General features: G+C 43.2%; 1 protein-coding gene across 2 annotated transcripts in view; it reads left to right on the top strand.

Annotated features, from left to right (window-relative positions):
- Positions 1-17832, top strand: part of CBFB (core-binding factor subunit beta) — a 37701-nt gene extending 19869 nt beyond the window's left edge. The window contains exons 5-6 of one of the 2 annotated variants that reach the window (XM_038148105.1): positions 3002-3097; positions 15546-17832. In XM_038148105.1, the coding sequence (XP_038004033.1) occupies positions 3002-3097; positions 15546-15614 (165 nt within the window). In that variant the 3' untranslated portion in view covers positions 15615-17832. Of the gene's footprint in view, positions 1-3001; positions 3129-15545 lie in introns of both variants that reach the window. The other variant, XM_038148106.1, reaches the window with a different exon arrangement.
- Positions 17833-25110: the final 7278 nt, after the last annotated feature.

Genomic DNA, 25110 nt, shown 5'->3' with positions numbered 1-25110 from the left:
TGTAACTTGGTTTTAGTTTGTGATTCTTGGCGACTACAAGGTCATCAATGGCCATTCTGTTTGCTACAGTAGTAGTACCTAGGGGTGCCCAGTGTCATAAAGAACTGTACAGACACAGGAGTAGCTGCACCCTTACATGTGTTAGTATTGTAAACATTTGAGCAATCTTTTACATTCTTCAGTTTCCTTTTTCCTGTATCTGTCACTGCTTCCTTGTTTAAAACTGTTGTAATATGCTAATGGCGGTTGACTGAACTGCTGACTTTGATCCCAAAATAACACTGATGTTAGAGGGGGCTTAAGTGCCTCATGTGGTATTGCCTGTGTACCCATTGTCCTTTGTAAGAGGTCCAGCTGCCCTTCACACCCCCCTCATTTTTTGGAAGCTTGTCTTAAGCAAATGTACTGCTCTTGCATTTTCCTGTCTCTTACCACTTCATACTAATGCTGGGACCAAATAAAATTTTTCTTTGCTGTCATACTTTGGAAAGCAGTACCCTTCACTGGGTCAACAAATACTTTAGGAAGAGAATTCACATATATTAACATTGAAATATTTTGATTGTACCTGTTAAGCTACTGTTTTTTCCACTTAATCAACAGCCTATCCATGTCTTGCTACTAAGTGGTCTTACTTTTTGTTACTGAAAGCTCTTGCTCAGACTTTGATGGACCAGCACACACAAAGCTGTACATACATGCTGGCATATCTTCCCTCTTTGGGGCTGAAATTTCTCTGGATTTGATATTTGATTGTCTTTAAGAGACTGTTACTGTCTTCAGTACTTTTGCACCTCTTCTGTAGTAGAGTAACTTGCTGTCTCACCAAGTCTTTTCCTCCTGGGCTGCTGTGAGGATTTGTGTATAAGCGTGGGTGTGTGTAAGCTTCTCTTTTTAAATATTTTTTTAAATTTTGTTTTCTGGACTGGGAGATTTAGTTTTGTTCTGTTGTCATGTTGATTGTTCATTCTGTTGCTCATGTTTTGCTTATTCTTACTTTTCTTTGTAAATTTATACCAGGAACATTTTCATAGAATAAAACTGAGATGTATAAGTTATTTGGTCTTATGCAGCTGAATTTGCTAGGCTATTATTACTAGAATTGAGTGACATTTAAAAAAAATCTTTGTTAAATTCCTGTTTTTAAAGTTGGGTTGTTGGTTGATTTGTTATAATGTATCACCAAGAATAGAGCAGAATTTTATGTTTTACTAAAAAAGTTCTGATGCTTTTATCCCTTTCTCAGACATGAGCAAACCAGTGTTTCAGCTGTCAGCACGTCTTCATTCTGGATGTCAACATACTGTTTTTTTTCCCCATGCATTTCTAATTTAGTTTTTGGTTATGACCATTTCTTTAAAATATTCCATGCAAGACTGTATGTCAGCCTTCTATTTCATAACCACTCTAAATGATGGTGAAATGCAAAAACCTTCAATAAAAAAAAAAAGAATCTTCTATTTAAGTCTGATTTAAAAAAGAAGGTAATAAAGACATCCATCTCCTTTGTAAACTAAAACTTAGGCAGCTTTTCTAGAGTCATCTGGGAGATGAGCTTATCTGTTCTCTCTAACCTTCTGCATTATTAAGAACAAACTTACTTTCCACTCTCTGAGCCTGGTTTCTATGCCTTGTATGAACACTAAAATGGCTGTAAAGGGTGAAATCCTAATCTTAAAAAGCTATATGGTGTTAAAATATTATCCTGTTGGCAGCTTTAAACATTGCCCACCCGTCCCCAGAAAGCGGCAGCAAGAGGCAGAGCCTGGGACTGGCAGCTGTTTGTATTTCCCTGCCTTGGGCCACCAGGGAGCCCCTTCACAGCATTGCACAGAGCAGCTCCAGGGCCACGATTGTGCCCACGGCAAAAAAGGCAATTTAACGTTTGCTCAGGCTGGGGATGCTTTATCTTAAATTGAAAAATTCATGCGCTTAGTCCCCAGGTATATTAAAACTTAGTTTTGCTCTCTACATGTTTATGTCCTCTAACAGTCAAGGTCAGCTTTTTTTAAAGTTATCAACTTTAAAATAACATTTGCATGTACGTGGGAATTGTCAGCAGAGTTAGTACTGATTACAGTTGAAGAGCTGGAAGGAGGGAGAGCCAATACAGTTTATCCCTTCCTGGTTTGTGGGGCCTCTTCAGATGGGACTCTTCCATTCTGATGGGGAACAGTAAAAGTGTAAAAACCTCTCCTTAAGAAAAATAACTTCCAACCCAATTAATAATGGCTCCACATATGACTAACACTTTATTTAAAACATTTTCTAATAAAAAATACAGTTTGAAGGATTTTTTTGAGTGTTAGTTTATTAAATCTGCTCCTGTGCATAAGCCATTATTGAAAATAAGCAAAAGAGCTGTTGAAGACCTGTAGATTTCTCCTCCACTGTATGGGAATGTCAGCAAATTGGTGGAGGAACAATTTCTGCTTTGCACTTTTCTATGCAGCTGAATTTAAATAATATAAATGATACACAAGTATTACAAATGTTCATACTGATGCACCTGCAGCAGCTTTTGATAAAATGAAGGATTTATTTGGTTTTTAACTTCGGTAATACTTATTTTAAATGCAAGAGAATTAAATTACCAGTCTTTGTGTAGTGGACTCTATCTTGCTATACCTGAGAATACTGTCTTCAAAATGGCTTTTATAAGGAGAATAAAATGTATTGCCTTTTACACAGAACTTTTGAGAATTCCTAGCCTTAAAAAAAACCAAGCAGCATTTAAACTACTTTGGAACAGCAGCTCTCCTTTGAAAATGTATTTTAGTAGTAGCTGCATTCCAGCTTTGGTTATCTCTGCTGCTGTAGTGAAGGTGAGTAATATTTCATTAACCTGTATTGACATTTGCTGGAACTCGCCTGTGTTCTAGCAGGTTCTGCAGGACATACTTGACTTTGCTGCCAAGGGGTAATTAATACTCAAAAGAAATGGGGTTTGGTGGCAATGAGGGTCACCTTTTGTGTCACTCTGTGTCATCTGCTTTGGTAGCAGGAGGATGCATTGGCACAACAAGCCTTTGAGGAGGCTCGACGAAGAACTCGTGAATTTGAGGATAGAGACAGGTCTCATCGGGAGGAAATGGAGGTGAGGGTTTCACAGCTGCTGTCAGTAACTGGTTAGTACTTTCCCAAAACTTTAGATTGTTTCCATTTATTTGTCTGTTTGTACAATGTCGTGTATTGTGTTTGTTTTTGTTCAGTGATGTTGTATAAAAATTGCAAAATGCATTGGTTTTTACTTTTGTGAAATGGATTTCAAGTTTTTTAAAGTTTTGATAAGAATTCTCTCATCATGTACTTTTTTTCCTTTCTGTAGATGGTCTTTTCTGTGGGTACTTAAGCTGTAAAGACATCTATTCAAAGAGTTGCCATTTTTCTCTGAAATGATACTTCAATAGCTGAGAGAGGGATCTTTTGCCTCATGCATTTCTCATGAACACAGAAAAGGCTTTGGGAGCTGCAGGGGCAGAATTTTGGAGCTTGTTATCCATGTTTTGGGAAAAATTACCAGCCAGTTTAATCAGATGCCACAGTCTGCTTTCTTGTACAGGCTAGTTTTATTGTCTTCTCACCTTTTTCTTACTAGTGAGAAGTCTCATTCCTTTTTTTCACTGGTTTAGTTTTCCTGTCTTGTTCTTTGCTTCTTCAGGGCCCCACAGTCTTGAATCTTGTTCTTTCTTGATGAAAGCAGAAATTACTGGGATTGAGAAAAGAAGAGCCAGGAAAGGGAATGGAAACCAGCTGCTCTGAGATGTCAGAAAGGCGAGAGCTGTAAGAGGACAAGTAATAATACATAAGGGGAGTTGGCAAGTTAAGGCAGGCTGCAGGTCAGGAGAGAATAGGGAGAACACAGAAAGGCTTTGAATTTCTTTCCCTTACTAATGCTGTTTCTTACTTCCTGCTTCATCAGTACAGCCTGACTTAACTGTAATCAAATATGATCAATCTGCTGGTTCTATGGTTTTTAGAAAATTTGATTATTGTTATTGCTAAGCTACTTTTCTTTTGGCATTCTTTCGGATAATTGGGATGATCAGACAGACTTTCTTCCCTTCCAACTACGACTGGAAGGCACTGAGCATGAGAATGAGAGGGAACAGATAGGCACAGAGGATAATATCTCTCTTTGAAGTGGCTGGAGTGTGTCTCCTTGCAAACACTGCTGCAGCCAGGTTAGATGTTGGCTGTAACAAAGGTAAATCCTTGCCTTGGAGGCCCTGCTACTGCTGCATTCTTGGAGCAGCAGCTGGATTGCCTGAATAATTCTGTCCCAGCATAGCTACAACCTGCTTGTAACCTCACTTCAGAAGGAAGGTAGAATTAGCTTTAAGCTGTTCATGAAGATCTGTGCCAGCCTGCTTTACTGTTAACAACACAATAGGAACTTTAGGTCCAATCTTATGTCTTTGACCTCAATGTACTTAAAAGTTTTCTTGATATATTCTCCTTGCACTGTGCCCTTCATCCCCACTCCTCTTATTAGAGAAGCCATGTGCATGCTGAAGGTTAAAAAAGAATGAGCCTTGCTGAAATAACTTCTGGAGTTCTGAGACACTTAATTTTCCTCGAAGTGTAGAAAACACTTACTTGCAGCTAGGCTGTGCAAAAACACTATTTCAGTTAACAGTGAGATTGAGGTAATATTGAGCATCTGGGGCTTCATGACAGACATCAAAACTCATGACACTGAGACACAAAAAGCAACATTCTTGGCTGTCTGCAGGAGCTGGTTTCAATAACTTCTGAAAACACTCTTGCTTTTAATAAGGCAGAAGGCAGCTCCTGTTAAGTGGTGTCCTTATTAGCTGTTGGTACCCATTTTTTCTTGAAACAGCAATAGTTGTTGTCCCAGCTCTAAAGCACTGGTAAAGATCACCTACAGGAAGGAAGAAAAGAAAAAATTACTGACTTGAAATATGTTTAAGTAGAATGAAAAGTATTATCAAAGGTTATTTCAAATTTGTGATGTCAAATGCAAATCTTTAATAATTGTAATTTGTTGTTTAGCATACTTTCCTGTTTATTTTACTGTGTGATATGTCTAACCAACAGATTTTTTTTCCTCCAGTACTTGTAGGTCTATAATTGGTTTTTACATTTCAGTTTTCATTCTTGTGTTTGGGGTAAGATGTCCTGAATGAATATCTGGAATGTTTACAGACAAGCTTTTTTTACTCTTGACTGCATAAAAATCAGGATCTTTTGGGATGAGATGGCAGAGAACAGAAATAAACTTAAAATGCATTCCTAAAGAGGAATCAGATTTCCAAATCATTCATTGTTACCCTTCTTTTCAATCTAAGGCAGCATTTGGGCAGAATCAATGAACTGTAATCAGTAAGCACTTGGTGTTCATGATCCATGTACAGAATTCTCAATAGAAAGTGATGCATAAAAGTGCATTCCTGTGTTTGTTGTATTTGTGTCCTGTATTGAATTTTCTGATGCTGACATGCTCGGTCAGCTTGGAAATGCAGTTTGTCAGTGGCACCCTTCTGATGATTGCATTGCTGACAGCTGCAGAAACCTTAATCCAGGATGCCTTGTGTTCTGTTTCTGTTATGTCAATGGGGCCAGCAGGATCTTTGGTTACAGAGATGACCCTTGAAGGCTTTTATATAGGAAAGGCCAGTTCTAAGTGTGCTGAGTCAATTTTTATGTATGTTATGCTACACACAAATGAAGATTACTTTCCTCGTGATCATTTCAATATGATTTCTATACAGCTTTCATCCTTAAGAAAGTTTTAGATTTTTCTTTTCTGCCATGCTTGGCATGGATAGTAAAACTCAGAATTGGCAGATGTGGAACAGGATCTCATCAGTGTTAATGATGGTTTTAAGAATTGCAACACTGTAGAAAATCAGGATATTTCTGACAGTAGAATTACAGTTGAAATGCCTTTAATAGAGACCAGATTCTGCTTCAGTGGGGGAGGGAAAGGGAATCCTGCAATATTCCACTCACTCCTACCCAAAACAGAGGCGCCAGCTCTTTGGAAATATTTATCCATCCAAAGCCTGGCAGCATATGAAAATGATCAGATTAAATTCTTTATTTATTCAGCTTTCTGGGTAAAAAAGATTCCCTATTCTAAGTCTTTCTGTAGATTTAAAATAAGTTGACTTAAAACTCCCCACAGAGGAGTGGTCAGTGATAACTCATTGAAAACAATGTTAAAGTGTCTCTTGTGTGACAGTTGGATTTTAGAAGGGTGACACTTTGCAAGGGGAAAAAATTGCAAGTGCAGTAGCAATTTAGAAATTATCACTTTGCTAATTTTCATTTTTAAGTATCCTAAAAAACTCCCAACCAATTAAAAAAAATTTCCCCCCTAAAAAAAAAGGCAAAAAAGCCCTTCAGGGTGTTGTGAGGTTTGTTTGCTGTCTTTTCATCATACAGAATCCCTTCCATTCTAGTTTAGCACACCAGATCTTTATTTTAATTAGCATATTCTTTGCATCTGAGGTGGGCTGTGCTTGAATTTTCAAAGGTGATCATGTTTTTGTGCAATTACAGCACTCTGATGTAAATAGGGTGGGAGTGGATTAAGGAATTTTCATTGAAGTTTTTAAGCACCTCTGAGTTGAACTGCCTTCTGTTACATTTTTAACATAGTTTGTTTTGAATACAAGATGCTTTTGAGTTGTTATATCAACTTGTATAGCTCAGTTACATCAAATACTGCAAATCCAGCCCCACTGTCCTGGATTCTTTTATTTCAAAGATGCTTTTGAAGTCAGCGAGTGTTCTTAGTGCCTTCAAAATTAATAAGGTATCCCAATGGCTTTTACTTCTACAAAAATGTTGGAATGCTGAGACAGAGAATGTTTAATAATACACATTAAGAAAGACCTTATCCCCATTTAAAGATTGTTAAAAAAAAATGAGGTGTATGAACTTGAAGTATTTGTACGCTTCCCTTTGCCAAACTAGAAGAGCGAGGAGACTGAAGGGATGTTGGTGAGGCAGATGTTTAATTTTCACTGTCTTTAGCTCCTTTTGTCGTGGTGAGAGAGTCAGTCTGAGTGTCTCTGGTGTGGTTTCAGTACGAATGACCAGAGTTAGTCTCAGGATAAGAAGCGTTCTGCAGAAATTACTGTGAAGTTGCTGTCTAGACGTGAGTTTCCAGGAAGAGCTTTTGCTTGTTTTTCAGTCTTCTGGCATAGTGGCGTGATGCAAAAATGTGTTACACTATCCAGAATGACTTGGGGAGATTTAAACAGCCCCTAGTTGGTGAAATTAGAATTTATTGGAAGCAATGGCCCGCGTGCAGTGCGGAAAAGCTGCAGGCAGGTACCTCCTGACAGCTCTTTGCTGGAGCAGATGGTACAAAACGATGGATTTTCGAGGGGTGGCTAAAGAGAAGAGCCCCTCTGGTGTGTTGCTGTGTGCAGGAGGGGGCATTTTGTGAAGGTTGTTTCGTACAGACAAGCTGTAATTTCAGACTTGCAGTGATCTGTGTGAGTACACAGTTTGTGCAGCTGTGTTCTCCAGGGCTTGGCTGAGGATGTCCCCATGGCTTTACTTGGGGATGGGTTGGATCTCTTCTTAGTCTTCCAATGTAATTTCTTCAACCAGTATTTTTGAAATGTCACATTTTTCTACTTTGTGTTGCTTTCCTATGTTGCTGCCATGCTCTTTATTTTAGCAACACTGTGAGTAAAGAGACAGAGTGGTTTGCTCTCCCTAAAACAGTCTAGTCTAGCAATCTGTCTGTTTGTGGTCTTGTGCTAAATATAAATTACATTAATGGCTGAGCAGAGACATTTTGGGAAACTGCATGAAATTCCCATTTTAAAAACCTTCATTTTGCTGAAAAAAACCCTGTTTTGGAACTTGTTTTTCTTCCAGAAGCAATCCCTCTCAATACAAAGCACCAAAAACCCCCACCAACCCCACCCTTTAAAAAGTGCTGGAGTAAAAATTTACTTGAATTTTAAATGCTGTGTCCTGCCCTTGGTTTTTCCATATTATTCTTGTTTGTTGAGAATTACCAGTTGAAATGGGCAAGATGCATTTAATTTAATTTTGCTGAAGTGTGGAACTCCTAAAAAACAAACAGGATTTTGTTACAGAAATGTAAACAGTTTACAGTTGAAAGAAAATTAAGTAGTAGGACAGGCTTTCATGTTCATCCCAAGGTTCTAGACAGTGAAATTATTCTCCTTTTCTTAATTTTTCTAAGATGAAACTCCTAGTGTAAATAAATGCTCAAATGAATTATATTTTTCTCAAATACAGCTGGCTTCAGAAGAAAGTATAGTATTACAATAAGTATGTGGGGACTTTTTTGTTTTTAATTTTGGCTCAGGGTTTTTTAAAAAAAATTTTCTCATCAGATTTTAAAGGGTTTTTTCCCTTATTAATCTGGAATTAATTTAATTAGTGTTTATTGTATATACTCTCCAAACTGATGATGATAGAAAAATAGTATAACCTTTAACACAGGTTTTTGGATATGAACGAAACCCAAACCGTTGATTTTTCATATGCAGTGGGTAGTGTAGACTTAGTATGTGCTTGTACACAATCATAAATAATTTGCTTAGATGCAGGATGCGTACAACATAACTTGGAAAGAGGTGTTTGAGTGGGAGTGTGTTGCCTGAAAAGGTTCTGCAGGGCCAGTCCAGTACAAGTAGGCCAGGTAAGTTAGGACTGGTTTGCTTCACAAGAACTTAAATAGCTGGTGCTTGTGCAAAAGTGCTGTAGAATGCATAGATCAGAAAAACAATTTGTGCTGTACAGAATCAATGCTGACTGTAGGACACAGGAGATCAATCTTGCAAATCAGGGAATTCTGTAATATAAGCGTCTTCTTTCAGTCAATGAAGGTTAGAAAGGGGCTGAGCAACAGAGGAATACTGTCTGGAGGCAATCAATATTAATTATAAATTTATAACCTTTAGACCAGCTTTCAAACAGTGCTTTCTAAAAGGGAGCACTTCAAGCTTTTTTCCGTTGGAAAAGAAGTTTTAATATGAGAGTAGAATTTCAGTCTCTACTCAAAGCTCTTCAGAGCTACCTATTCCTGCTGTCCTTTTTCCTTCCTTGGCTTGCAGTGACCTTGGTCCAGTTTGGGGTAGCAGAATCATTACCTTCATAATAGCTTTTAAACAAAGATGCAACCGTTGCAAAGATTTCAGGTGAGGGGGTGCGTGGGGGTCAGGAAGCAGCTCTGCTGCTTGGCTGGCCATGCTCTGCAGCTCCCTCACAACCTGTGGGAGAGCAGGCTCTGCAGGTAACACAGCTCATGTGTGTTTTCAGTCTGTTTACAGGAAGTAGATAGTAGTTTGAAATGAAGTCTTGATGGAGGTAAGTGCTAAATAACTCTTATCAATGACCTTTGTCAGGTAAAGTTTTTATTTTGACTTTCAGTGAGCTTGAAAGACAATCAGAATGGAAGTAGGAATAAAAAAGAGCATTGGGTATAGAATTCATGGCATTAATAGTTCTACAGTTACTTCAGTCTAGCATCCAGATCTCTTGTCAAGTTTGAGAGCCTGTTTTCCATTATTTGCATAATTGAAGTGGTGCTTGACATTATAATTAAGAAAGATCAAGGCTACTTCTTCCCAGGTTCTGTGAAAAGGAGAGCTGATAGCAAAATGAATGTTATGGGCAGCAAACAAAGCGACTGCAGAGACTGGATCCGGGCCGTGAAGTCTGATTCTGATAGCTGTGCCTGCTAGGAATGTGGTAAAGATCATATCCCCTCTGGCTGCCAGTGGCTCATGGCTGCAGAGTGTAGTGGTGCTGCTGTGGCTAAAGTTCTGAGAAGTGCAGATTGAGAGTCTGTGCAAGGGCCCCAGAGGCTAGGGAGCACATGGGCTGCTTCATCAAGCTGTGACCAAAGGAGTTCTATGACACATAAGTTGACATTCTCACTGTGCTGGAGGGCCCCAGCTTTGCTGACTCCAGTTCTGAAGGCTGAGTTTCTCCTGCCCTTCTGTCCAGTAAAGGTTACTGGAGGCAGGGCCAGCATTGTGAACCATGTTCAGATCTCCATGGGAGAGGCTGTTGTTAACCAGCAGCTCAAAGTTTTCAGTTCATTGCTTTTCTTGCTGTGGATCTGCCTCAGATACCAGGACAAAGGTGAAGGTGTGCTTGGTTGTAACTGGTCATTTTTCTGAGTATTGCTCTCTTTATTTCAGGACTGGGTTGGTTTTTTTTTGGTTTTGTTTTTTTTTTTTTTTTTTCATTTGGGTAGTTTTTATTCTGTGGTTGTATACTTTGCTAAAAAGTATCTGCAAAGTATTCTCAGGTTTGGTTGGTTGGGGTTTTTTTTAATCCCTTTTCAGGAGGTTGGCAGTCCTAAGAGAATCCAAATGTTCACTGTTTAGTTTTTCATAGCAAGCCTGATTTTTCACTTATTTTGTAAATTATAGATGGCAGATGCCAAGGCACATAATGCATTTGCTGTGTCTGTTTCAACAGGACAGAGCTGCCAGAATCAAATTAAAGAATTGCAGTGGAGTTGTCCATGGAGAGACTTTATTTTGGTTATTCTTTTTGTGACAGCCCTTCATCAAATTAGCTCCCTCTTCCTTCCCTCCTCTTCACCAGTGTCCCAAGCTGTACATGCAGTGGGTATGGTTGTATTTGTCATTTCACTGGGGGGCATTCAGAGGTCCCAATTTTCCCTGCTGCTTTCTGTAAGTGATTCATAGAAAGGGAGGGCCATCTTCATGGCAGCCCTGTCCATCCTTACTACATTTGCTTCCAACTTTCTCAGTTCTGCTTTCTCAGAGCTATCATGTAACCCACACAGTGGGACTGCATTATCTTTTCCTGATGAGCTCATGTGGTGAGAGGAGTTGGTTTCCTTAGGTATGTTTGAGGCCTCAGAACATGCACAGGAAGGGGCTGGTTAGAGATGCTTTCTTCAAGTCAGTTTAAGGAGTTTTGTAGGCACAGTTGGAAGCACAATAGGCTGCAGTGTGGGGCAGGATTGAGTGGCTGGAGGAGGAGGATTCATTCTGACTGTCTTGGCTGCTGGAGGAACTGCTTATGTGCCACCTTCCTTATTGCCCATTTGTTTTTCCTTTGTGCCCCAGTAACATAGTAAAGCTTCAAATGTGGTTCTTGTTCAGAAAAGTAAACAACAAAACGTACTGATTTAATGATTCCAAGCTATCTAGTTTATTGAGAAGAAAAAGAATATGATACAGATATTACAGCATCTTACTCTTGGTAGGACTTTCAGTCCATTCCCCTTAGCCCATATTTGGGCTTGGGAAAAGCTCAGGCATCAGAGGTTAGAGAGCAGAGGTGTAAGGAGTACTTTAGGGCACATTTTTATGTTTGTTTATTCTCAAGTCAAAATGCTTTTGTTAGTAACTCTTCTCTTTTTTTGTCAGTCATTACCCCCATGGTACCAACATTATGAGTTCAGCATGAATAAGTCCAGAGTAGCATTTGATAGGAGGCTTTGAAATGGTCTTTTGCCAAATACGTTCCTGCAATTCTTTCAGTTGGTCATCACACCCTCTCCAGGGTTAGAGGTTTTCCATGGCTTGTGGCCAGTTACAATTCCTTCTGTGCAGCAGAAGATTTGCATGGCTTCATGTTCTGAAAGCTGTGTGCTAAGTATTTTTCAGTGTTGAAACTCCTGATGTGTCCATCAGGTTAACTCTTCTGTTCCTGGATATTTGGAGGAAAACTGGCAGTGTTGGTTAAAATACATTCATGTTTAGGATAATTGCAACTCTGGTGGGATCTGTGTATTAATTACAAGTTTCTCGCAGGCAAATATTTGTTATCCTTTCACTAAATAACAGATGAAGAACATGTGAAGTAGTGCTCCTTCCAACTTAAAATCAATGTTTGACGGAAAAAATGAAATACAGAGAGAAAAGATGAATAACTGCTGTTTTCTCATGGCTCATTAAGCATGACTCATAGCAGTGTATTCCATTTCCCAATGGCAAAGATAGATGCATCTTTCTTAATTGAAGCAAGTCTCCTTAATCCTTGAGAAGCTGAGCTCCATTATTCACTGAGAGTAATACTGGTGCTTTTGTGTGGCAGCAGAAGGTATGCATTTCAAAAATTACAGCAAAAATTGCAGCTTAGAGGATTGATGAGCTGTGCTGGGGAGTATAGGACCCCCAGTGGTGGGAAGTCTGGAAATTGCTGGTTTACATCTATAAAAGGGAAGTTTTAGCTTCCTGTAATAGACTGAGGAGAACTAGCAGATACTACCCTGCTTGTGTAGGGTACTCGTGTGATAGTCACACTCCTCCTAGGAGGGAGTGTTAAGGATCTCGTGGCATTTCTTATGGAAGTTGTATTTTGCCAATTGTCAGTGGACAAAAATAGCACCCAGTGCTTCTTGCTCCACAGTGTGCTTCCTGTCTTTGTACAAAGGGATTTCTCTAGTCTTTACCAAGCATCTTATTTTTTGTGTTTTTCTTTCAGCATGTGAAGCGCAGTTGTAGTTGCTGTGTACTGAGCACTTTGTGCCCTGGCAGAATGGCTGTGACTGCTAGAACAAGCCTGCTTCACACATTTGTCTTTTTGCACAGTAATAGCACAAGGAAAGGAGGGTGCCTGAGTCAGAGCTGTCATTCCAACATGTTGCAGTTCCTTGTGCTAAATCCCCACTTACTGAATTGCTAAATTACACCTTTATCCACATACACTGTTGTAAGATATTGTAATGACTGGTTTTGGCATATTTGAGGGTCATTTGTCATGCCTTTTGCATATCACTTGAAAGGGCAAATCTGGTAGTTGTTCACTAGTGGCTTCTGCAAACTCTACAAGCAGCAATGAGGTCACGAATCATGCAAATTCCTTCATATGCTTTGAAAGAAAGGGCCACTTTAAGTAAAGCATAAATGCAACCATATGCTCATATCTTGGAGCCTTCACTGAAATTTGACAATAAAATTGCTGTGCACATGATTTGTTTTCTGAAGAAGAAACACTGTTGTTTTTAGAGCAGTAGTATAGCAGCAATTAACTTGCTGGTCTTTTCTAGTTAAGTGTAAAAGTGTTTATCAAGTGCAAAATTGGTAGAGGTAAGATTTTGGTAATTGTGAAAGACAGTGCATGTCTTTGTTTCCTTTTAGAAGAAAGAGGCAGCAGTAAAACCAGAAGAAATCTTGTTACAGTCTGTTCAATTGAAGGGTATGCAAAGCAGAACTATTGCTGTTTTGTTAATCTTGGTACAACTCCTAAATTAGCCTGGAAGTATCTATTCAAACTTGATGAACAACCATTTCATATGAAGAAAATATTTACAGCACAGTTGACTTTTCTGTTGAAGGAAAAAGGAAGTGTGGGGTTTCCTTCAGTGATTTTGGTAGTCAAAGCCGAATTATTTGGCTTTTGGAAATAATGTAAAAAGCTTTATTAAATGCTATCTTGCAATACTTTGTATCTCTACGAAGAGGACAGTGTGCAGAATTGTTTCGAGGGCCTCAAGGAACACGCCCTTAAACACTTACAATCATCAGTGCTGTGGGGTGATTAGAGCCGTTTGCTTTAATGTGATTCCTCAGAAAGATTACTGAGAAATCTGTGGGTTTGTGCATCAGCACTGGTGTTGGTTCTCACCTTCAGATTTCTTCTGCAAGCAGGAGAAGCAGATTGCTCCTTCAGAGTACAACTACTGCGGATGGAACAGAGCAAAAAGATTGGCTCACTCTTAATTGTCTAAAGTGCAGCCAACGCTGAATACATAAATGTAGTAGGTTGCAATTGTGATATTTAAGTTAGTGGAGGTGTTTCCAAAGCAATAGTGGCAGTGTGACCACTAAGGAGAGTGCAGGAGGGCATTGTCTGCTCTGGAAACATGCTGATTACTAGAGGGATTTATTGAATGAACTCCATGTGCATCAGAAAGGGACCATTGCACATGAATGGAAAATGTAACTTTAAATTGGCTTTTAAATAGGAGAAGGAAGCAGCAGTTCTCTGTCTGGGTGCAGCTAACCTAGTGCACTGGGAGCATACAATTAGGCAGACAAGAAGAATGGTAGATAAGGGAGGAAGAAGTGAACAAAGAAAAGAAAGCTCCAAGTTGGGAAAAGTGGTGTCAGCAGTGCATGCCAGAGGGTCTGGAGTGAGCAGGCTGTGCTCACTCACCCTTTGGAAGGGGAGTGCAGCAGCAGCACCTCGTGAGCTGGGGCAGCTGCTGTGCTGTGGGGAGGCTTCCTCTCTGTCAGTAAATGGGGCTCAGAAGAGCCCAGGGAGCACCCAGGAGCAGCACTTGTGTCCCTGTTAGTCACAGCTTGTTGAAGTACTCGTGTTGTTCAGTGTCGTGGTGCCAACACGGTAACTGCTTGAAGGGTATTTCAGTGGCACAATGCCTGTGTTAAGGCTGTTCCCCAGTCTTTCAGGAACAGAGGAAAAGTCTTTTAGAACAGGGAAGTTGTCGCTGGTTTGCATTTTTTAAAGCCCTGAATATGGCAGGTTGTTGCAGCTGATGGAGGCACTCGGAATAAAGCCTGAGTAGTGAAAACCTTCCAGCAGCTGAGAATGTGGCCTGAGACTGTTTGGGACGTGTGGCAGTGACAGGCCATGGTGCCAGCTATTCACTCTGTAAACCTTAAACGACAGTGCTGGTACTAAAATGTCTTAAAAACCAGCTAGCACATATTAGATGTTCTCAGAGTCAAAGTATGGCTTTAAAGTTCTAAGGAAATCAATGTTTTAAAGTATTTACATGCAGCATTTGTGTGTGCTGTACCTGTGTACAGGTAGAGAAAGTAGATAGCCGTGTCTTTTACTGTGACTGACCATTCATAATTACCTCTTTACAATGTCATTAACTCAAACTGTTTAACAGACTAAATTATTTAAAGGAGAACTTACATTACCTTTGTTTTAATACAGGGGTGCAATCATATATCAGTTTTCTCAGTTTGTTAACTTTGCAGGTGCACTGAAGAAGAAAGCAGTAAAACCCCAGCTTTTATGAGGTGTTAAAATGTGTGTCCATCTATAGATTAAATTGTACTCATGTGTTACTATAAAGTCTCTTGATTCCAGAAGAAGCTAAAGTAAAAGTTTCCCTCACAAAATTATATGGAAATGATGTGATGTATTCTATCTCACATTGTAGCCTTTCTCCCTAAAACTGACAGAAAAGGTTAACAGAGGGGAATTTCACAGGGAAAAAAAATTATTTTTGGAAGAAGAGGCACAAAATTGTTACCTAACCGTTGTGGGAGTCTCTTGCTGATTGCTAAAGCAATGTTTGAAGCCTGGCAGTGTGAGTGTGCACGTGTGTGAGCACGAGCACACAGTCCCTGCTGGGAGTCTGGGGTGGGAGGGGAAGCACAGCAGGCTCTGAGCCCCTCAGGGACAGGGGCTGCCAGACTCGCTGCCCTCCTGAGAGCCCGGAGGGCAAACCGAACTGGGGGGGAAGAATGATTTTGATGTTAAAAAGTACTGCTTTGCTCGCTGCTCAAATTGTAAAGTTTCTGCCTTGTGTTGGTTATGGTCTTATTTGTGTTAATGTACTGAATAAGAGAAGTGATCATTTCCTGGCAGCTGATGCTCAGTGTTTGTTAATGCAGGCAAGAAGACAGCAAGACCCTAGTCCTGGCTCCAACCTGGGCAGTGGCGATGATCTCAAACTACGTTAACGGCGGCAGCAGCGTCCCGCGGCTCTGCACACGTGCATTGCTTCTACTTGGCAAAGGATTGAATAAAAGACCAGAAACTGTGATAACTGGGTATATTATGGTCTGTTTCCTGACCTGCGGCAGTCGAAGTCACCACGAACTGCCATGGTTTGCACTATGTTTATGTTACAATACCTGCATTTCCCATTTTAAGCATGTAGCCAGTGGCAATTCGAAATTTTGTTTTTCTATGCAAACTTATTTTTGTTGGCACTATTTTAGTGAAATGGAAACTTATGCAGCTATAAAACCATTTTTCTTAACTGTAATAAAAATTGTCACTTAAAAATAGGTCAAGATATTACAGATTTAGAACAACTTTTGTTTTTGTTTTTGGTTTTTGTTTTTTTTTGTAAACTGCTGGAAGCCAATGCATTCCAAGCTTAATTTTGTAATATGGGCTTTTGGAATTTTGATTGTCCTTATTGTGTTCCTGCTTTATTTTAGATAATGCATTCTTACCTTTCTTTCAGTTTTCTTTTTTCTAAATTTGCAAGACCTTATTAAAACTGCTGACATTATTTTGCATTATTTCCAAGCTAAACCCAGTGAATCAGAGCTGTTGGAATCAGTTTTCAAACTTTGTGGGTTTGTAAACGTTACAGTTGCAGTATTCGTTTAACTGCTAACAATTCATTGGTTCCACTTTTAAAATGATAAAAATCTTAAAATGTATATTCTCATGCATTAATGCATTCTGCCCCGTTATCTGTCTCAGATTTTATTCTGTTCCAAGTGAGTTTGGGTGGCTGTTATACCCTGTATATAGTGCTTTACTGAAACTCAGAGGAAGTCGCAGGCTGGCTTCTGTTTTATTCAGGGATTTTTTTAACTAGTTCTACAAAGGGATCCTGCAACTCCACAATCAGATTCAACAGCGTTTAAACTGGGGAACAAAAGTGATCAGCTGCCAAGGTGATGTATATTAAATCATGTTTAAGAAAACTGCTTTAAGTATATTTTATACCTTAGGCTTTTTGTAAAGTTGTGCTGAATGGTGAAAAGCTGAGATGAGCTTGTGTGCAAGGAGTCTCATACTGCACATAAGCCCCTTCTATTAAATCTTATGCAAATTAAGACTGTTGCAGTATATATTGCATTTTCTAACAGGGTAAGATTTGGGATGAGTTAATGTATGAATTAATCTTGTTTCATTTGGGGTGATGGTGAATGGACTTGCTCCAAAGATTTCATTGCATCCAATATTTGAAGAAAATCGATTAGAAATGTGATGTCATTTGGCTTTGTTAAAATGTGGTGCTTCCTGTACAGCCTGATTGATTAAAATGTCACTTAAATACCTTTTTAAAATAAGGGATCTGAATCCAGTATTTTAAGAATTATTTTAAAGGTAGAAACTCTATATAATTAGAACAGTTAAATCTTAATTAAATTCTATAATTAAGACAATTATACATTCCTCATTAATGGCAAAACAATTAATGCAAAAGAGGTCTTGCAAAAATGTAAGCAGATGTCAATGTGAAGGAGAATCTTTGTATGTTAATAATATGAATATTTAACATTCACTTAAAATGTCATTAACTGTAAACTGTGACGATGTCATCAAATAGAAATATTTTGATACTTCAATTTAAATGTGATTCACCTGAAAGATAATCTTTTTCACTCTGTGGCCACATACTCTTCTTGCTCTTCTTCCCCCAAAGAAATAATTTTTCTAAAGTGTTTCTGCAAAGAGTTATTTAAGGGACACACGCATGCATCCGCACGCATCCCTAGCCTTGGATCTTCTCTGCCATCTGTGTATTTTTGATGGAATAGTCTGAAGATTTATTTTAAAAGGTTTTCCTAACGTTTCAGACAGTGGTTTTAAACCATAAGTACACAGGAAATGACGCTATCAGATATTAACGTTGCTATCTCTGTGTAAATACTGAACTTTCCCTATCATCATTTAGCATTCTGCTGCTTTCCATATCTTAATGCTGGCATTAAGATCACAGCCCTTACCCTCTGCTGGTTAGTGCAGACTTTTTAAAGTGCATTTTAAGTTATTGATGCAATTTGATATTTTTCATAATTTCTATTTAAACTGAAGTTGCATCATCTTTCTTGAATTCATCTCCTGTAAAAGTTGCCTTAAGCTACAGGATTGCTTTTGCTACTTTTTGTGTTGTATGTTTAACTTTCATAATAAACTTCTGTGTAGTGAAAACAAGGTGCTGTAAGTTTATTTGACTCCCTGGTAGTCCCTGCTGACGTATTTTGTTTAGGTGCAAGGCTGCCTTGATGACTGTGGCTAAAGCAGTGGTGACATCCAGTGGTCACTTATCTAACTGACCCCTCTCCTCTGCCGTGTTCAGCTGCTGTCTGGGAGCAGCCTTTAGTAGAAGGGTCTGCACTGGGGAAAATGTGGATTTTGCTGCCCTAAAACTATTGTTTCTTAAAACTGATCTGCCCGGCTTATTCTGAAAGCATGGATCTGCTCTGGGGCCCCCAAGCAAGGGGCTGTGTCTGCTTACAGAGTGCTGTTTGTAGGCACATTGTGAGAGCAGCCACGAAACCTTGATAATTGTGCTGCTTTGGGTGACGGGGGAACCAGAGGAATTACATGGGTAAGTGCAGGAATGTGGTAAGGTTCTCTAGGGGAAAATATGAATGTTGTGTGCTACACCTGAAAACCTTCTGGAGCTGCTAAAATTTTAGGTGGTGTAACTTCAAATAGCTTGCACTGACTTAAGTCCTGAAATCAGGCAGGGGATTGTTTGTTTCCTGACAATGCTTTAGGAATATTTCCATGCTAAAGGATAATAAGTAACCTTATTTTAGACTTCTACCACCTGGCTGTGAACAGGCCAGAGAGCAGCAAAGAAAAACAGCACTGCTGTGACCTGTGGCTTTCCTGGAGATGTTATCCAGTGTGAAAGGGAGGTAGCTTTTGAAAGAGACAAACAGCAAGCCACGTTGCTCTGCTTCTCTTGCTGAGGGCAGATGGTGTGTGCCAGCTGTGCTGTCCAGCAGTGCTTTAAAGGCAGCTGCAAACAGCTGTTCACAAAGCCAGTGGGTAATTTGTCCATTTACCTGCAAGCTCATGGAAGGGTTCACTTTTCTGCCCAAGGCACATCACAAGTGGCTGAGTCCAGTTCTTGTACAGCCTTTTCTTGGCTGAAGGCAAAGGACAGAGGTACTTTGTCCTCTGGCTCTTTCTAGATGGAATTTGCCTCTCAAGTGTGTGACTAGCAAAGGGAATCTGAAAATCTCCCTGCATGAGGCACGTACAGCAGGAAATAATTTAAAAATCATTACAATCCAGTGCCTTAACTAGCATGGTTTGGGGATGGCTGTCCTTGATGTGGGAGTGAAAGACCACTGTAAATGCTGGAACTCACTAGAATTGAGAAGGATGTCATGACCTGGAGCCCAACCACAGCAGGTGAGGTGTGGTCACTTCCAGCTGGGTTTTTTAACCTCCTGCTCCTACGTGGCCTCTTCTGAAGCCAAGAGAGCAGAGTATTAACCATTTCTCAGAATTCTGAAATAGGTTGGGTTGAAAGGGAGCTTAAAGTTCATCTAGTTCCAATCTCCCGCTAGACCATGTTGCTCAGAGCCCCATCCAGTTTGGCCTTGAACACTTCCAGGGATGGGGCATCCACAGCTGCTCTGGGCAACCTGTGCCAGGCCCTCACCAACCTCACAGGGGAGAATTTTTTCCTGATGCTTAATTTAAACCTCTCCTCTGTCAGTTTGAAGGCATTTCCCCTTGTCCTGCCAGTCCATGTCCTTGTCAAAAGTCTCTCTCCAGCTCTTGCTTACTGGGAGGGCTCTAAGGTCTCCCTGGAGCCTTCTGAACTGAAGGCTCCTGAACTCCTGTCTACAGAGGAGAGGTGCTCCAGCCCTCAGAGCTTCTTTGTAGTCTCCTCTGGGCTTGCTCCAGCAGGTCCATGTCCTTTTGTTAAGGACCCCAGGGGTGGAGGAAGCATTGCAGGTGGGGGTCTCAATGTTTAGTCCCTTTACTGAAGTCCTCAAAATGTGGATAAGCAGGTTTCCTAGTTTCTCTGGTGGGAAACAGCAGCTCTCCTGGGCTCATGCTCCCCTTTCTGAAAGCAGAAAACTGAGAAAATGAACTGTGAGTGAAAGCAGCAGCTTTTCTGTTCCTGCAGATCTAGGATGGTTTGTCTAATAACAAGCCTTGTTCAGGTAAGAGCTGGGAAGTTGGATGAAGGTGTGGTTTCAGAGAACTCCAGAACTGCATGGCCTGGGATGACCTTGGCAGCACTTCTATATATTTTTTTTTTTGTTTGCTGTTAGTTCAGGATTCCACTCTGTCATAGATGTATTAAAGAATCCCTCCTGTCTGCACAGAGCTAGGACCAGTTTCTGTGAAGTTGCATTATTTTGTTACTGCATTTCCAATGCAAATAAGAGAATGACAGAAATGGCTTCAAGGATGGGAATTGCAGTGAGAACTTAGAGCAGAGTGAACATTTGCATGGGCAACATTTCTCATAGCTCATTTGCCTGACATCCTGTCTTCACACTGCCACCAAATGTAAATCCCAGGCCATGCATATTCATCAACTGCTGCAGCTCAGAGCTGCTCAGGGTTTAAGTAACTATTAAATAGGTTTCTCAATTACAGGTTGAGATAAGTGAATTTTCAGAATTGCCTTGGGCTCATTTCTTAAAGCTCAGGAATGAGAGGGGGGCAAAGTAGCACAGAAGAGCTGAGTGCTGCCTCTCTGGTGCTGTCACCTGGCACAGCGGATGGCTGGGGAAAGGAGTGGGAAACCAGAGCACTTCTTGCTCAGTTTTGTGCCTCTGACTGGGCCTGGTCCACAGTTTACCACAGCTGGCGAGACTTCTGCCAAGTCTTTGTTGCTTCCCTCAACTCTTCTGAGAAGTGACTGCTTTCTGCCCTGTTGACTTGATGATGGTCTTGGAGGACTCCTGAATGGGTTTTCCTGAGGCTCCACTTTCTCTTGTTCTGCAGGCTGTGATTCTCTGCTTTTCATGGGAACTGGTGGCTTTGCCACCTTTCCCCTTCTGCAATCTTCTTTCTTCCCTGGAGCAGGTCATGGGTTTAACTTGAAAAGAGAAAGACCTTCTAGGGATGGAGCAAAATTTGCACCTGAAAGCTCCTGGCTTTTCCAGCTGTTATCCACTGGCTTGCTGGGAGAGTCTGTTCCTCTGAGCCTTTCCCACCTGCATGTCCAACCCTTTCACCTTTTGTTATTCATGCCTCACAAAAACCCAGCAAAGTCTAGGCACAGAGAAACAAGCAGTGTAAGGGAACCAGAGCTCCTTGTCTGTGGGATGCATTTGTCCCGGATCACTTCCCATGTGACTGTTACTGAAGCAGATGACTGGGGTGGTTCTGCTGCCATTGCAGGATTTTGGAAGAATTTCATGGCTTTGGCCCCTCAGAGCAGTGGTGCACAGGGGGAGTGACACCTGATGACACCCCAGGAGCTCTAAGCCTGGAGGAGAGCAGAGAGGTTGGTGGAGGGAAGGGGGGGGAGCAACTCTTACCAGAAGACAATTCTTAATAAAAAGGCAGCTCTACCCAGAAACACCAGACTCGCCATCACCTCAGGGCCAGGAAGGCTGCTGTGTATCTCACTTCCCAGAATTATGCTACCCAGAGGAAGCACCAGGTTTCCTCCCACCCCACTAAGAACAGCCTATCCTTCACTCTGGCCCCTGCTCCCCTATGGCCCCTGCACGGGGCAGCACCACACTGAGACACCTGCTCTGGAGGTGAGATAATCCCCTTCCAGCACCATCCAGCTCCTCACTGGCCTTCCCCAGTTGCCCCAGCCAACCAGAGGGTTGCCACCAGCCTGCAGACACCTGGGTGGCCTGTCCGTGGAGCCAGGAGCCTGTGCCCACAGCTGCTGTGGCCCAGGAGGATGAGGATAGCTGGGGATGCTCAGACTGCATGTGAGCCAGCTCCAGGTCACAGAATCATACAATGCTCAGGACTGCAAGAGATCTTAGGCAGCACTTAGTCCACCCCCTGTGATGGACAGGGAACCTTCCAGGTCATTTGCTCTGGCTCTGTTTGAGGTCTGGGGGCCAGGGCGAGGAGGGAAGGGAGGGTGAGGCAGAGCTGCATGCACAGCCTGTCCCTGAGCTGCCCGGTGATTGCCTCCTGCTCAGGTCAGAGCTGCTGCTGAGGAACCCCCAAACACTTCCTTGGCAGTGACAGCCCCGGCCCAGAGCCGCTTGGCGGATGCTCCCACACAGATGAGAGGACAGATCCTCTTTTTGGTTCTGCTTTCAGTTCTGCTCTGCAGAGCACATCTGGTGTGTGACTGCCGGGACCTGGTGCTGCTGGTCCCGTGGGCTGCGTGACTTTCTGAAACCACCAACCCCAACAAGGTGCCTCATCACCAGCTCCTTCAAACCCTCTCCACGTCCAGACCTCTGCCTCAGGGGCAGGATCTGCCAGTGGGACCACGAGGCACTGCACTGGGAGGAGGCTCAGAGAGCATCTCTGCTGTTGGTGCTGTCCACCACAGCCCATGAGTAAGATCCGAGTCACACCCTCACTGCTCGTTCACCAGAAGTCACTGACAGAGATCTTCAGGGGCTCTGAGAGGGCTCCTGCAGCTCTGACTCATCTTCTTTTAAATGATGAAACCCCAGGCACCAGGGCTGGAGCAGGCTGGGGTAGGGGCTGACCCCCTCCCTCCTTCTCATACCATTGCCCCATGGTCCCTCCTCATCGTCAGCTGTGACCATCAAACATCCCTTTTGGAAACATATCTGGAGGTGTAATTGAGCCCAGGTGAATGCTCTGCTACATGGGCAGCACTCCTGGATCCATAAACCCTTTCAATAAGGGGTTTGGGAATTCTGTAGAATCCCCAAGTCCATCTTTTACCATTTTTCTTTCCCAGAAAACCGGTGCTTTAATTTTTTTTTTTTCCCCCAGAATCCCTGTGCTTTTCCCCAGGGTAAATTTCCCCACCAGTTTTCAGCTTACCATTAAAACCCCACGTGCCTGGCTGGGCGGCAGCCGAGGGCAGGATGCAGCGGCCAGAGGCTCCTGGAGGGATGGATGGTCCCTCGCAGCGGCTGCTGCCGCCGCTGGCTCCGAGCTGAGCGAGCCGGGCGGGAGCAGCGCCCGTCCCGGGGCCCCGGCCCTGCCTCACCCCGGCTCCCGGCCCCGCCGAGCTGGGCTCCGCGCCCTGCCCGGCCGGGCAGACAGAGAAACCAGCGCATCTGCTCCTCATGGAGCCGAAGCCGGTTCAGATCTAGCCCCGCACGAGTCAGAGCTTTTGAAATGTCTCTGGAGTTCTGTGAAATGCGCATAAAGTGCTGCCCGGCGGCGATGCAGGGGAGCCGCTGCCTTGCGGTGAACAGCCCCTCCCGAGGCCAGCCTGTCCTGCTGCCCCCTGTCCTTCTCGGGAATGCTCCATGCCCATCCATCCCGCCCTCCTCCTCAGCCCCCGCCTCGCCCCAGCCCTGGAATTGCCCTGTGCGGCGGGGCGGGGGCTGTGCCTCTCTCTGCCCGGTCAGTGTGCAAGGTACCTTATCTCATCAGCGCCCTCGGGTGAGCGCTGGGACCCTCCCGATTCTGCCCATCTCCAGACACCAAGCACGGGGCAAAAATTCAGGAGAGCTTCTGCAGCTGCCAGAAGCCCAAATCCGGGATGTGAGAAGTCATGCTGGCGATCACCGTGGCGCTGGCTGAGGACAAGCTGCAGCCTTGCCACGCTCCCCACAGCCCACGCCAGGCACACATCACCTCCCTACCCCTGGCCAAGCCCGGAATCACCTCCAAAATCTTTATTGCGGATGTCCCACGCCGCAGGGAGGAGGATGCTGCCCTGGAGCATGGGAACCGCAGCCCGGGGAGGCTCCGGACAGGGCTCAGGACGGGCTGGAGGCTCGCTGGCCCCGGTAGGAAAAGGCACCGTCTGCCCCAGCAGCGCTGCGGGGGCACGGAGCTGCTGGGCGCTGACCCTGCACGGGCATCCCGCCTGCTAACGCTCCGGAGGGTGCCAGGGTGACTGAAAACCACCCCGGCAGGGCAGGGCAGGGCAGGGCAGGGCAGGGCAGGGCAGGGCAGGGCAGGGCATGCTCAGCCCTGGCGAGCAGGGGAAAAGCGCTGAGCCAGGGAAGGATGGAGCCGGGGGTCTCCTGGGGAAGGTTCGGGTTCGGCGCTGCCAGCGGCCCCTGCCCGCCCGGGAACCCCAGCCTGGTTCGGAACCCCTGCCCAGCTCGGTGGGACCCGAAACCCTTGGCTGTGGGATAAAGCCCCCTGAAGAGGTGGGATAATCCCCTCTCGGAGAGGGCAAGGTTCCCTGTTCCCTGCCAGCCCTGTTTGGATCCATTCCCGAGGGCCAGCCCAGAGCGTGGCAGCGGGAAATGCGCCTCCAAAAATCAGAGCAACTTCAGAGCTTTGCAGCAAATATCTTCCCTCCAAGTGGATCAGCACTGCCAAGGCTGGGATCTGCTTCCAGCCCGTTTTTTGGAGCAGCGGGGGCAGGTTTCCTCGCAGAGCCGAGGTGTGCTGCTCTCGGGTGCGATCGGGAGAGGGCAGCTCGCCCTCGCCCTGCGCTCGGCTGCGTTTGTTCCCCCTGGTGGCTTCTGCGATTTTCTGCTTGCTTTTAACCGGCTGGGTTGAAAAGCCCAGCTCTCCTCAGCAAACATCTCTCCGCAGACGTGTAGAATTTAGGAAAAAAACTTAAGTAAAAAAAATTCTGAAGAATTGTAGAAAAAAAAATCGGTAAAAAAAATCCATGAATCCCCTATAGCTGCTGATCTCACCCCAAAATGTGATGGTATCACAAGGCTTTGGTAGAAGCATCTCCTGTAGATGCACCCACTGCCATTCATTCAGTCAGAAACCTTAACAACAGAGCCAGGTTTAAAAACTGATTATGGTTTTCAGAAAGCTGTGCATTGCTTCCGCAGCCCTGGGGCTGAATTTTCCAAGAAGTGCTCCGTAATCTGGAGAGTAAGAAGGGCAATTTTATCCTTTTAAAATTCAAGTTTTGCCTGTCACGAGCAGTTGCCTAAGTTGCCAAAATGATGGTGCTTTGTCCAATCTGCCTCAAAAGTGCCAGACCTGACAGTGCCCAGTCCTCTTCCACTTAGGCTGGAGCTTGGGCTGATGTGTGAAAGTGGGTGGCAGTGGAGAAGCACACTCAGAAATAATTTCTTTTTTTTCCTGCCATTGTATTTGGCCTTTATTCTCCTTGGTGAATTTGGCTTGTACTCGTGATAATCTCCTACAAAGGATGCTGAATCTTTTTGAGTGAAAGCCCAGACTGTTGCATCCCCCAGTTTGCAGCGCCGGGCATTCAAAGGGCATCACCCAACACAGGAATGAGGTGGAGAAGGGATTCTGCAAAGCCCAGCTGATCTGCAGCCACCTGCTTTCCACCAGCACCTCAACCTCAGGGCTGCACTTGCCATGGACCTGCTTAAAAGTAGGTGCTGTGCTTTGTGTTCTGTTAAATGAATGAGGCATGCAACGTTT

The sequence above is a fragment of the Motacilla alba genome, chromosome 11, assembly GCF_015832195.1.
Source record: "Motacilla alba alba isolate MOTALB_02 chromosome 11, Motacilla_alba_V1.0_pri, whole genome shotgun sequence".
NCBI classification, from domain to species: Eukaryota; Metazoa; Chordata; class Aves; order Passeriformes; family Motacillidae; genus Motacilla; species Motacilla alba.
The sequence above is the reverse complement of the archived record's forward strand: the minus strand, read 5'-3'. Positions and strand labels throughout refer to the sequence as shown.